This window comes from Lissotriton helveticus, chromosome 3_1, assembly GCF_964261635.1.
Source record: "Lissotriton helveticus chromosome 3_1, aLisHel1.1, whole genome shotgun sequence".
Taxonomy (NCBI): domain Eukaryota; kingdom Metazoa; phylum Chordata; class Amphibia; order Caudata; family Salamandridae; genus Lissotriton; species Lissotriton helveticus.
The window spans coordinates 1,911,505,547-1,911,520,178 of NC_136061.1; the positions used below are offsets into that span (position 1 = coordinate 1,911,505,547).

Here is a 14,632-nt window from a genome sequence, read left to right on the forward strand (position 1 = left end):
AGGGAAGGGATGCCTTCAGTGCAAGTAGGATCGCCCGCAAGTCCAGAAGGTTGATATGGAGCCAGGACTCCACCGGAGACGGGAGGCATCTGATCTCCGCCACTCCAATGTGCCCCCCCATCCCAGGAGGGACGCATCCGTCACAACTGTGTGCTTCCGTTGGGGTAGGGAGAGGGATCTGCCACTGACTCAATCGCGGTCCATGAGCCACTACTGCAACTGTCGTGCAGTGCCCTCCGAGATCAGAACGTGGTCGGACAGGTTGCCTTGATGTTGTGCCCACTGAAACTTCAGGCCCCATTGCAGAGCCCACATCCGCCACCTGGCGTTATGTACCAGCAGAATACAGGAGGCCATCAGACCCAGCAGCCGTAGGGCCATCCTGACCGAAACTCGGGATAAAGGCTGAAAGATCGGAATCAGAGCTGTAATATCCCTAACCCGCTGCTCGGGAGGATAAACCCGAAACTGCGCCGAGTCCAGAACCGCTCCGATGTAGAGGAGCTTCTGGGATGGACTCAGGTTTGACTTCGGCACGTTGATGGAGAACCCCAGCGAATGCAGGAGGTCGGCCATAGTCTGGAGGTGGGAGATGACTGTTTGGGTTGAGCACACCAGTCGTCGAGATAGGGGAAGACTGGAACCCCTAATCTGAGCAGATGAGCTGCGACCACCACCATCACTTTCGTGAACAAACGAGGGTGAGGCCAAAGGGGAGCAAGGTAAACTGAAAGTGCTCGTGGCCTACCGTGAACCACAGGTAATGTCGATGGGCCGGCAGGACTGGAATATGGAAGTAAGCGTCTTGCAAGCCCAACGCTACCATCCAGTCTCCAGGGTCTAGGTCAGCCAAAACCTGAGCTAACGTCAACATCTTGAACTTCTCCTTCCGGAGGAAGACGTTGATGCTCCTGAGGTCCAAGATAGGGCGCAGGCCCCCTTTGCCCTTCTTGGGAACCAGAAAGTAGTGGGAGTAACAACCCCGTCCTACTTCTGGGCCAGGAACGCGCTCAATTGCCCCCTTGGCCAAGAGGGTCGTAACTTCCTCCTGCTAAAGTTGCAAGTGATCCCCCGACATGCAGTGGCATGGCTGGAGGGGTCGCCTCGAAGGGGCGGGAGTAGCCCCTTCAGACGATTTGCAGCACCCACCTGTCCAAAGTGATGGTACGCCAGTGGAGCAGGTGATGGTGAACTCTGCCTCCCACTGGCGTGGAATGGGCCTGAAAGCTCAGACTAGGACTAGGAAGGCTTTGAGGCAGATGCCGCGGGAGCGATTGTGGACTGACCGGCTCTCTGTCCCCCTGCTCCACCACGGCGGAATGCACGTCCGCGACCGAGTTGAGGTTGGTTCTGCGGCCTGTGGCTGGACGAAAGTGAGGGGGTGCCCCTTCTGTGGCCACGAAAGGATCAAAAAGCAGAAGTTTGCTGGCACTGGGTCGACAGGCCCAAGGACTTGGCCGTAGCCGTGGAGCCCTTAAAGTGCTTCATCGCGCTATCTGATTTGTCGCCAAAGAGGCGACGGCCTTCAAAAGGCATGTCCATGAGAGTGCTCTGGACATCCCCTGAAAAGTTTGCGGACCTCAGCCAGGCGTGACGACGGATCGCCACAGTTGTTGCAATCGCTCTGCCCAGCGAGTCCGTGGTGTCAAGTCCACATCGAATGGAGTACCGTGCTGCATCCCGCCCCTCAGCAAGAGCCTGGGCGAGCCGTTTCCTGGCCTCCTCTGGACACTGGGGCAGCACGTCAGCCACCGTATCCCACAGAGTGTGGGTGTAACGGTCCAAAAGGCATGCAGTATTAATGGACCGCAATCCTATACTGAGGGAGGAAAACAGTTTCTTGCCAAACTGTTCCAGCCTTTTGGATTCCCGGTCGGGGGGTGCGGTCGGGAAGGCGGTTTGGGACGTGGAGGCCTGGATAACAAGAATCTCAGGGGTGGGGTGGGTGGACAGAAAGCAGGGGTTCCCCGGAGCCTGGCGGTGGGGCCGGGCCATGTTCCAATCCACAGGAGGGACTGTGGTGGGCTTGGACCAAGTGCTCATCAGAACGTCAGTGAGGGCCTCATTAACCTGCAGCAGAGGCTCCGAAGAGCTTATTGGCGGTTAAAGCACCTCGGTTAGGAGGATAGTCTTCATGGCCCGCTGCAGGGAGCTCAAGGCCCAAGGTCTTGGCCGCCTTGCGCAGCACCACAGCATAAGTAGCTCCCTCTTCTGTAGCCACGGAAGGAGGAGAGAGAAAACCAGTGTCAGGCAAAGTGTCTAGACCACTGGCTTCCCCTAGCTCATCTGCCCAGTCCTGACTAAACTGGCAATGCTGTGCAAGAGGTCCTCAGACTCCTCCCAGTCTTCCCCTTCATCCGTATCCTGATAAACAGGTAGAAATGACGGAGCCGGGGCGTAGGTGAACAACTCACTAGTCGGCGAAGGTCCGACGCTGAGCCCGGGCCAGGGCTGAACCGGGCCCGGTGTCGCCGGAGGTGGCTCTGAAGGGGCCGGCGCCGGCGGAGAAGTCGTGAGGTCAACAGGCGTCAACCAGGATCCAGGCCTGGATTCCATGCTGTTCTGTGGTGCCAGGACTGAAGTCGCCGGCGGCGCCGAGGCCGAAGCCGCGGGCAACACAGGGCTAGGACCCCCAGTCGGACCAGCGGGGCCCGAAGGCTCGCTGGCAGGGCCCGACGGCAGAAAGAGAGTCCTTATAGCCACAAGGAAATCTCGAATCTGCTCCGGGGTTCATTGAGCCACGGACCGGAGGGTGTCGGGCTAGATGCGACTGAGCGGGCTCCGCCGGAGCTGAGAGGGTGGCGCCGCCTGAACAGTCGGCCAAGTTGCACGACCGGCGAGGGGAGGCCGAAGAACAATGGTGTTTCTTCGACTTCTTTTTGCCATGCCTCGACTTACCAGAGTGCGAGGACTTGGATCCCGACGATCGGTGATGACTCCGGCTCCGCGACTGGTCCCTCGACTTCCTCTTGGACCGGGACTTCGAGCGGCGCAGAGCCGACTGCCGCAGCTCGAGTAGCTTACGTGAACGCTCCCGCCTAGCCTTCGACGTCAAGGCCCGGCAGTCGGGGCACAACTTGTCGTTGTGGTTGTAGGAAGGTGGATACCGGACTATGGTTACCCCAGATTTTTTGTCTTGTGTTTAGCTGGTTTTCGACTTAGTTGGCCTGGGACCCTGCTAATTAGGGCCCCAGGCTATCTGCTCTCTCTATAAAATGGACTCCATGTACCTTAGGTACATACCTAATTGGATATTGGGTCACTCTTGTGAGTCCCTGTACAGTGTACTTATAGCTGTTCTAGGATAATGCCATACCATATACTCTTAAGTGCAATAAATTTGCGGTTAAATGCTATCTTTGGTTTGGCTTTATCAAAACATGTCGTGTAAGGTGTCATACGCTTTGGAATACTACCCCCTCGCCAGTTCTGGCGACGGGGGTAGCATTCAACCCTTCTAGACGGAGAAGACATGTTACTTCCATTAATCCCGGTTAAAGTTAACCAGAGCCTCAGCATCACAAAATGGATGCCGCTGCCACAGACACAAGTCTGACCTCCTGCTGCTGGGAGTCCTTTCAGCGAGGGAGGCTTGGACAATAGGTTTCCTGTCACCAGGAGGTGCTAGGGAGGGCTGGATGAAATGAGACACTGCCTGGGGCACACAAGGTGTCTCATGCATAGTCCAGGTCAAACCAGTGCCGGGGCACTCCAGCCCCAGCTCTGGCGCTAAACTGGACAAAGGGAAAGGGGTGTAACCACCCCCTTCCTAGGTCCCACCCATAGGAGGGAGCTAGCAGGTAATCCAGCCCCTAGATTTGGTATATAGGTAGGAGCTGAGTCCCAAGACTTTAGATAATCCTGACTGAAACTCTGATACGAAACTCTGGACCCTTCGACATCCTACTCGACGTAGAAGACTGAAGAATCTCCCTTGTGGTCAAGTAGTGACCACCCTGTGCAAGCAGGCACCATCAAGCGCTCAACGGTTTGCTTTGTCGTTGCTCCCGCCGAAGCTCGAACAACAGAGCCTGACAAGACCCGGACTTCCAGACATCCAACAGCCCGATCCACAGCAAAGCTGAGACCCGTGGAGGCGACGAGAGACGTGGGACTGGCCATCTTGGAAAGCCAGCAAATTGCTTTCCGTGCAGCTTCCGAGGCACCCTCGAAGTTGTTCATTGGGGATTGAGAAGCCCCAGCCCTGAGCATCCATTGCACCGAAGATCACCTCTCCACACTCACAGAGTGCTGCGTGGGGCCCTTTTGCATTTTCCTGCTAGACGCGTCTGTCCGGTCACTTGCCCATTGGCTAGTGGCCTCTGCGACGACGAATCTTTGAATCTTCAACGCTGGTCTGGTTGCTCCAGACTGGCCCTTGCTCCCCTGAAAAGGAGCAGCCCATCAGACCATGCTGGTCTGATCCAGAAGCCATCTTCGATTCCTGCGTGGGTTGCATTTGCCAAGGCCTATTGATTCCGAATCGAGAACCGACACCGCCAACAGCGAGAGCCTTCGTGGGACAGTCCGTGCCCAGCTCCTGGTCGTCGTCGACACCTCCTGGTCCACGTGGCAGCGGAGACAAACTTCACGACAGCACCTGATCGCTTCCCGACATCGCCTGGTTCCTTCCTGGTTCCATCCTGGTCACTGGCTAGTGACCCAGACTCTGTCCCCTCTGCTTTCAGGTACTTTTCATCCTCGATCCACCCTTGGATCCAACCGGACTCTTCTCTCCTGGTCGCCTGCAGCATCTTTTCTCCAAGGCTCCATAGAACTCCACGACGAATCCCGACACACTTTGACACCTATGCACCCGCTTCCTGTGGGTGAGGTAACGCGAGTACTGCGGTGCTCCTGTAAAGGTTTACACTCCTAGTGTTCTAGTTTCAAGTGGTTAGTTTCTAGTCCAGTCTGAAGACTCCTAAAACTCTAACTTTCTAACTTTACGCACCCATTGACTTAAATGTGTGCACGCGTGTGCATTTAGACACTGCACCCGCATCCCGTGGGCCTCCTGCTTCTTAACTACTGTTAGTCTAGTGTAGCCCTAGCGATTCCCAAGGCCCTAGGCCTTACCATTGTTCGTGACGTGGTTCTTATACCACTATTTTAGTATATGGTTTAGCGGGCCATCAGGGTCTATCTATATTTGTGCAACTTTTGTATGTTATATTAAGTTACTTGTTATGTGCTTGTGCTCCTGTGCTCATAAAGAGTTCAGGGGGTTGTTTAGAAATAAAAACATATATAACCTATGTGGTGTCCTTTCATTTGGTATTAAAAGGTTTGCATATGGTAAAACAGCTGGCTTCACATGCCCTCTTGAGTTTAGCCTAAGACTGATTTTGTCCATGCTACCACTAGGATGGCTGGTCTATAAGGTTGACTTTACAACCATCACCATAAGGGTTGTTTGGACTGGTGCAAGGTGCTCACTAGAATAGTGAACATCATATACCAGGCCAACTTCTCACAGTGGTCGGCCCCCAAACAGTAGAGACACCGGCGGTGAGGGTCGGTAACCGACATCAGTCAGTGACCGGCGTCACACGGCTTGAAACCGGGCATCCCTATTGGCACCAGGAGTTGAGTCGACTCGAAAAAGGTAGATAAAAATGTCTAAAAAGTTAGTAAAAAAATGATCCGCTTGCTGGTGCGGAAAAAAAGAGAACTGATGTTAGCACGCGAGGGCGGCATCCAAGTACTCCAGCGTCGTCATCCCGGCGATCACGACGCCGACGACGGACGTGGAGCCGCAAACAACGCCTACCGACGTGCAGGGTACGGCTGACGAAAACTTTCCAGATCCAGTCTGACGCCTGGGGATATTCTAAGGTAAGGAATCTAACACTAACGAACAAGTTACTTACCTTCGGTAACGATATATCTGTAAGAAACAGTAGTTAGTATTAGATTCCTTACCTTAGAATATCCCCAGGCGTCAGTCTGGATCCGGAAACTTTTGCGTAGCAGTACCCCTGCGCGTCGGTAGGCGTCGTCTGCAGGCGTCCCCTGCGGCTCCGCGTCGTCGGCGTCGTGCGCCGTGATGACGTCGCTGGAGTATATAGACGCCGCCTCCGCGCGCTGACGTCAGTTCTTTGCACACAGCTTTTCCGCGCCAGAACACGCAGAGCCATGTGAGAACTAACACTGGTGCCATGTGAAACTAGGGCCCTGAAAGGGATGTCCTTAACCCTAGGTATCAGTTCGCAGAACGGGAAGGATGGGTGGGGCGGTAAGGAATCTAATACTAACTACTGTTTCTTACAGATATATCGTTACCAAAGGTAAGTAACTTGTTCATCTGAAAGAAACAGGTTAGTATTAGATTCCTTACCTTAGAATAGATACCCCAGCAATACCAACCCCGGTGGTGGGTCTGCGAACCAAGACAATCCTACACCAGAAAATCCTGGAGGACCGAACGGCCAAAGAAGCCGTCCCTCCGGACTTGACTGTCCAGGCAGTAATGCCTCGCAAAGGTGTGCAGCGAGGCCCACGTAGCCGCCTGGCAAATGTCCCGCAAAGGGACTCCCCGGCCCAGGGCAGTAGTAGCCGCTGTGGCCTGAGTGGAATGGGCCCTCAGCCCAACAGGAGGCTCCTTCCGAGCCAAAGAGTAGCATGCTTTGATGCACAGGACGACCCACCGAGAGATGGTTCGTTTCTGTACCGCCCTTCCCTTCTTCTCACCCACGTAGCCAACAAACAGTTGGTCATCCACCGGGAACTGGCGTGTGCGATCCATATAAAATGAAAGCGCACGTTTTGGGTCCAGACGATGGAGCCGCTCTTCATCTTTTGAAGGATGCGGAGGCGGGAAGAAGGAGGGTAAGGTGATGGACTGCCCGATGTGAAAAGCAGAAACTACTTTGGGCAGGAAAGAAGGTCTAGTTCTAAGAACCACCTTGTCAGGATGAACGGACAAGAAAGGAGGTGTAACAGAAAGAGCCTGGAGCTCACTCACTCTCCTGGCAGAGGTGATGGCAACCAGGAAGGCCGTCTTTAAAGTGAGAAGACGGAGAGGACAGGAATGAAGCGGCTCAAAGGGAGCACACATCAAGAATGTCAGAACCAGGTTCAAGTCCCACTGAGGCATCACGAACGGAACAGGTGGATACATGTGCGTGATGCCTTTCAAGAATCTCAGTACAACAGGGGACTTGAATAAAGATGGCTGATCAGGTAGCCTTAAGAAGGGGGAAAGGGCAGAAAGGTAGCCCTTGATAGTGCCCAGAGCAGAGCCCTGCTGAGCAAGAGAAAGAAGGAAGAGGAGAACCTCGGAAAGAGGGGCAGAAAGGGGATCCACAGCCTTTGCTGTGCACCATGCCACAAATCTGTTCCACCGGCAGGCGTATACCGACTTTGTGGAGGGACGCTTGGCTGCCAGAATCACATCACAGACTTCAGGAGGCAAGTCAAATGGCCTCAACTGTCGCCGCTCAATCTCCAAGCATGGAGGTGGAGACTGGACAGGTTCGGGTGGAGGACCGTCCCCTGCTGCTGCGACAGAAGGTCCTCCTGAAGGGGCAGGCGGATCGAGGGACCGACTGACATGCTGAGTAGCTCGGGATACCAGTACCTTCGAGCCCAGTCCGGAGCCACAAGGATAACTTGGGCCCGGTCGCGCCTGATCTTCTTCAGCACTCTGGGCAGAAGTGGTATAGGCGGAAAGGCGTACAACAGACCGCAACTCCACTCGCGCCGAAAGGCGTCGCCGAGCGAGTGCCGTCTTGGAAACTCCAACGCGCAGAACTGATGACATTGCGCGTTCTCTTCTGTGGCGAATAGATCTAACCAAGGCTCTCCCCATCGCAGAAAGAGGCCTTTCGCCACGTCCGAGTTCAGACGCCATTCGTGATCCACCGAGCACCGACGGCTGAGTTCGTCCGCCCTGGCGTTCAGAGAACCTGCCAGGTGTTGAACCGTCAGAGTCACGCCCTGACGTTCCAGCCATTGCCAGAGACGCAGGGCCTCCTGGCAAAGGGTCCACGACCCCACACCGCCCTGTTTGTTGCAGTACCACATGGCGGTGGTGTTGTCCGTGAACATCTACACTACACTCCCGTTGACAAAGGGGAGGAATGCCTTCAGTGCTAGGCGAATCGCCCGCAGCTCCAACATGTTGATATGGAGCCGGGACTGCACCGGAGACCAGATGCCTCTGATCTCCGCCTCTCCCAAGTGGCCACCCCAGCCCTGGAGGGACGCATCCGTCACAACCACGTGCTCCGGTTGGGGAAGGGAGAGGGATCTGCCTCTGACCCAATCGCGGTCCTGGAGCCACCACTGCAACTGTCTCGCAGTGCCCTCCGAGATCAGGACATGGTCGGAAAGGTTGCCCTGATGCTGGGCCCACTGAAACTTCAGGTCCCACTGCAGAGCCCACATCCGCCACCTGGCGTGATGCACCAGAAGGATGCAGGAGGCCATCAGCCCCAGAAGCCGCAGCGTCAACCTGACCGAAACCCGGGATAACGGCTGAAAGATGGGAATCAAGGCCTGAATATCCCGGACCCGCCGTTCCGGAGGATACACCCGAAACTGCGCCGAGTCGAGAACCGCTCCGATGAAAAGGAGCTTTTGAGAGGGACACAGGTGTGATTTCGGCACATTGATGGAAAACCCCAGCTCGTGCAGGAGGTCTGCCGTCACCTGAAGGTGGTGGACGACTGTCTGGGGCGAGCCCGCCTTCAACAACCAGTCGTCGAGGTAGGGGAAGACTGAAACCCCTAACCGGCGCAGATGAGCTGCGACCACCGCCATCACTTTCGTGAACACCCGTGGGGCGCTGGTAAGGCCGAATGGGAGCACGATAAACTGAAAGTGCTCGTGGCCTACCGTGAACCGCAGGTAACGCCGGTGGGCCGGCAGGACGGGGATGTGAAAATACGCATCCTGCAAGTCCAACGCTACCATCCAGTCTTGTGGGTCTAGAGCAGCCAAGACCTGAGCCAAAGTCAACATCTTGAACTTCTCCTTCCGGAGGAAGCCGTTGACGTTCCGTAGGTCCAAGATAGGACGTAGGCCCCCTTTGTCCTTCTTGGGTACCAGAAAGTAGTGGGAGTAGCAACCACACCCTACTTCTGGCCCAGGAACGCGCTCGATGGCCCCCTTGGCCAAGAGGGCCGTAACTTCCTCCCGCAGAAGTGTCAAGTGGTCCCCCGACACACGGTGGTTCTGCGGTGGCATGGCTGGAGGAGTGGTCTCGAAGGGGAGGGAGTAGCCCCTTCGGACGAGCTGCAGCACCCACCTGTCCGATGTGATAGTGCGCCAGCGGGAGTGGTGATGGCGAACCCTGCCACCCACTGGCGTCACGTGGGCCTGAAAGCTCGGACTAGGAGGATTTGGAGGCTGCTGCGGGGGTAGGTGTGGACTGACCTCGTCGCTGTCCCCGACCGCCACCACGGCGGAATCCACGGCCGCCACCGCGCTGAGGAGCGTTCTGCGGTGCGTGGCTGGCAGCCCGTGTGGGACCGCCCCTTCCGTGGCCACGAAAGGAGCGAAACGAACCCGTCTGCTGGCGCTGGGTCGAGAGACCCAAGGACTTGGCCGTGACCCTGGAGTCCTTGAAGCGCTCAAGCGCGTTGTCCGCTTTGTCGCCGAACAGGCGACTGCCATCGAATGGCATGTCCATCAGGGCATTCTGGACATCCGGCGAGAAGTTGGCGGATCTCAGCCAAGCATGGCGACGAATCGCCACCGTCGTGGACATTGCTCTGCCCAGCGAGTCGGTCGTGTCAAGACCACACCGTATGGAATACCTCGCCGCGTCCCGGCCTTCAACCAAAGCCTGGCCGAGCTTGTCCCGTACCTCCTGCGGGCATTGCGGCAGGCACTCTGCGACCGTATCCCACAGAGAGTGGGTGTAGCGGCCCAAGAGGCATGCGGTGTTGCAAGACCGCAGTCCGGCACTCAGGGACGAGAAGACCTTCTTGCCATACTGGTCGTACCGCTTAGATTCCCGATCGGGCGGAGCCGACGGAAATGCGGACTGGGAAGTGGAGGCCTGGATCACCAGACTCTCAGGGGAGGGATGGGTGGACAGGAAGGCCGGGTCGTCCGAACACGGACGGTGGGGCCTGGCAACGTTCCGATCAACAGGTGAACCGGAAGCGGGCCTGGACCACGTGCCCAAAAGGACATCCGTCAAGGCGTCATTAAACGGCAGCAGAGGCTCCTGTGGGCATGACTGCGGTTTGAATACCTCGGTGAGGATGTTAGGCTTCACCTTAGCGACGGGGAGCTCAAGGCTCAAGGCCTTGGCAGCCCTCATCAGTACCACCGAATAGGCAGCCCCAGCCTCCGACGCCACAGTGGGAGGCGAGACAAACCCAGGGTTAGGCGATTCGTCCAGACCACTGGCATCACCCAAGTCACCTGCCCAGTCCACGTCGTACTGGCATTCTCGTGACAGAGGGTCCTCAGACCCCTCCCAACCCTCTCCATAATCGTCCTCATCGCCATAGTTTGAGTCAACGATATAGACCGGCTCCTCGGAGCCAAGGGGCCCCAACGGCGCCGGACTCGGCGTCGGACGATGCCGGTCCGACTCCGCGTCCGGAGAGGGAATGGGGGTGGCGCCGCCGGCGCCCCGACGCCGGCCGGAACCGGCGTCGGAGTCACGGCACCGCGCGGAGGCGGCACCACGGGTTGCCCCGATGGAATCGGCGCCGGAGAGGCCGGTTGACCAGCCGGCGACGACCCTGAAGGGCCCAGCGGCGCCGGGGCCGGAACCGCCGGCGGCGTCGGGGCAGGAGCACCCGAACCGCTCGGGCCCCCAGACGGGACCGACGGGCCCGCAGGCCCCGCCGGAGGAGACAGCGCCCTCATAGCCATGAGGAACTCCTCAATCTCCTCGCGCGACGCGCCTTCCCCAGGGACCGACGGGTATGGGGGCAGACGGCGTCGGCGACCCACGCGGGGGTGGGGCCACCGAACCCCCGGCCGCATCACGCGGGCGTCGGGGGGAGTCGGGGGTACGATGACGACGCCCCGACTTCTTGTGTCGCTTACCTGAGGAACCGGAGGAATGGTGACGACTTCCGGAGCGCTCGTGGCGGCTCCGCGACCGTTCTCTCGACCGCTCCCTCGACCTCCGTCCGGACCGGGACCGCTCTCGACGCGGGGCCGACACCCGGAGCTCGAGTAGCTTGCGGAACCGCTCCCGCCTAGCCTTACTCGTCAAGGCCCGGCAGTCGACGCAGGACTCCACGTCGTGGTCCGCGCCCAGACACCGGAGGCAGAGTCGATGGTGGTCGGTGACCGACATCAGGCGGTCGCACCCGTCACAACTTTTAAAACCGGGCATCCTACCGGCACCTGAAAGAGTTAGAGTTAACAAAACTTAGGTCAAAAGACCGGAGTACTGCTCTTCGGATCTGCGCTAACTGGCGCGGAAAAAAGAAGAACTGACGTCAGCGCGCGGAGGCGGCGTCTATATACTCCAGCGACGTCATCACGGCGCACGTCGCCGACGACGCGGAGCCGCAGGGGACGCCTGCAGACGACGCCTACCGACGCGCAGGGGTACTGCTACGCAAAAGTTTCCGGATCCAGACTGACGCCTGGGGATATTCTAAGGTAAGGAATCTAATACTAACCTGTTTCTTTCAGATGTGTTTCTTTCAGATGGGAGAGTACGGCCCGGGCCTCTTCCCGGCACTGAGGCAGCACCTGCGCCACCGAATCCCACACCGAGTGGGTGTAATGACCCAACAGACATGCAGTGTCTACCGACCGCAGTCCCAAGCTGGCGGAAGAAACATTTTCTTCCCAAGGTGGTCCAGCTTTGTGGATTTCCTATCCGGTGGTGCGGTAGGAAAGGTGCCTTTAGAAGTGGAGGTTTGTACTACCAAGCTCTCAGGGGTGGGGTGTTGGGAGAGTAAAGTGGGGTCGCCCGGGGCCGGGCGGTGGCGTCGGGCAGACGTACCCAAAAAGATGTCCGTGAGGGCTTCATTTAACAGCAGCAGGGGCTCCGAATAACTCACTGCCGGTTGAAGCACCTGTCAGGAGGTTAGTCTTGACAGCAACCGTAGGTAGCTCAAGGTGGAGAGCCTCGGCCGTCCTACCCAAAACCACTGCATATGACGCTCCCTCCTCCGTAGCCGCTGGTAGGAGGAGACATCATGCCAAGGTCTGGAGAGGTATCCGGACCACTGTTTTCCCCCAGTTCCTCTCGCCAGTCCTTTTCGTACACCAACTGGTCGGTTAAAAGGTCCCCAGACTCCTCACAGTCCTCCTCACCCTCTTCTGGCTGCCAATCTGGTCTCAAAGAGACAGGGTAGAACAGTGGCACAAAAGTAGCCGCAGACGTCGGTCGACGCTGGTCCGACTCAGTGTCTACCTCGAGGTGGTGGCCGGGGTCGACGTCGGCTGGGGACACAGCCAACGCCGGTGGCTGACGTGGTGCCGGTGGAATCTGCGCCAGGTGAGTTGTAACTTGGTCAACCGGCACCGATCCGGATCCAGGCCTGAATGTAAATGTAAATGTAAATGTATGTGTCTTGTAAAGCGCACTGCTGCCCTGAGGCGTCCTGGCGCTGTAGACCGCTGGGGAACCCGTCCTAGCTATCCCTGTGAGATGGTCCCTACTGGGTATCTCCAAGGTGAAACCAGGCATCACCGGCGAATGTGGGGGGCCGTTGTAGAGATGAGGCAAGCTAATGCCCAGAGTTGCCGAGTGTGATCCCTGGTTAGAGTAGGCACCGAGGCGAGAATTATCGAGTCCGCTGACCCTGGTCCACGACCCTGCCGCGTCGGGAATTGAACCCTGGTCCCGGGCCGTTCTCTGCTTCTGGGTCTGCCGCCTCTAACCAGTGAGCCACACCACTCCACAAGGGCCCAGGGCCCACAGCTGACTCCAAAGATGGCATGCATTGCTTCGTAGAACTGACAAAACTGGGCAGGGGTCACTCCCGGTCCCAGGAAGGGGTGGAAAACCGAGAGCCGACCCTACGGACTCTGCACGTGGAGCCACGGGAGGGGCACCACCCACATCCCTCATCGAGTCGGCTGACGGATGGGAAGAAGTTGAAGAGGCACGATGCTTCTTTGACTTTTTTGTGCTTCGACTTACCTGACCCAGAGTGCGAAGACTTAGAGGAGGACTGGTGTTGGCTCCGAGACCAGTCCTGCTCTACACACAGCCTCTCTGGGGCTCCTGGGTACTTGCCTTGGGTGGTTCCTTTTGACCCCAGCTTTTCCGAGTCTTCTGGTCCAAGTCCGGACTTTGGTCGCAGTTCGCATTCCACTTTTTTAGTATTTGGTTTGGTATCCTCCTAGAGACAACTGTGTATTTGTGCTTACTTACCTATCTACCTTTGAAATATTGTGTGTTTTGTGTTCATATGTCCGGTTAGGAGATATACCAATGTGTTAGTGAGTGTCTATAACAAATATAACTACACTGTGTAGGTCTTTTTCGTTTAACCAACACTTTATGATTAGTTCTGGTAAAACAAGCTGCTTAACACTCCTTCTGGACTAAGGCTAAAGGCTACTCTCCACAGCTACCACTTGGAGAGCTTTCTATGGTTGTCTAGGACCACTAAATTCACTGTAAGGGTCGTCTGGATTAGTGCAAGGTGCTTCACTTAAATCAGTGTGCACCATATACTAAGACAGCCTCCTACAAGTTGGTTTTGTAAAATACATAAAAACTAATTCCCCTACATCGAACACAAGGCATGGAATGACCTTCCTCAACACATCATAGCCTCTTACTCACTCGTTGATTTCCACGAGAAGGGGCAGACTTGGCTCTTTAAATATTTCCTTGGGGACCACACACCTACACAAGCTGCTCAACCACATGAATACCCCTCGGGTGGTTAGTGTGCTATACAAATTAATTTAAATAAAATGTTTGCAAAAACATTAACATAATAAACAAACTGTTTCACATCGTACATACAGGGCCTTATTTTTTGTAATGTTACTGAAGTGGACAGCAGTAGTAATATTTTAAAAGCGTAGTTACCTGAACTAATGCAGACAGCAGATCTACATTTCGAAATATTGTCAGCCAAAAATCAGGGACTCCTTTGTGATGTGCCTCGTCTTTTGTTTCTTCTATGATTGATGCCTGTGTTTTCAAAGATTCCTGGAAAATAACATACAAAATCTAAGTTAGAAGAATGTATGTGTTTTAAAAAAAGGAAAATGCTACTTACTAGTATGCATCTGTTCTTGGCATGTAGAGCTGCAGAGTTGTACACTATGCATAGATCGCCATCTGGTGTTGGGCTCGGATGCTTGCACTTTGTTGTTGTCTTGGAAGAGTCTTTTGGAGTCACGAGATAGGTGACTCCTCCTTTGGCCGATAGTGCGCATGGGCATCGACTCCAGCGTTAGATTGTTTATCACCATGATGGGAAATGATTGAGTCAGTAAGAAGTAAGAGATGTCCATGTGAATGTATCTAATTAAGATAATACTGGAACAGATACAGGTTCCGGGGAGGCGGGTAGGCGTGTACAACTCTACAGCTCTACATGCCAAGAACAGATGCATACTGGTAAAGTAGCATTTTCCGTTCGAAGCATATGAGCTGCAGATTGTACACTATGCATTCGCTGTACAGCAGTGTCTCCCCTAACAGTGGTCAACTGTATCTGTTGCAGTGGTTTGA

General features: G+C 56.0%; 1 protein-coding gene across 20 annotated transcripts in view; it reads right to left on the reverse strand.

Annotated features, from left to right (window-relative positions):
* The window catches only part of NAP1L4 (nucleosome assembly protein 1 like 4), a 1,123,813-nt gene that overhangs the window by 613,237 nt on the left and 495,944 nt on the right, over positions 1-14,632 (reverse strand). For all 20 annotated transcript variants that reach the window (XM_078682909.1, XM_078682913.1, XM_078682901.1 and 17 more), the window contains one exon: positions 13,982-14,104. In XM_078682909.1, the coding sequence (XP_078539035.1) occupies positions 13,982-14,104 (123 nt within the window). The remainder of the gene's footprint in view (positions 1-13,981; positions 14,105-14,632) is intronic.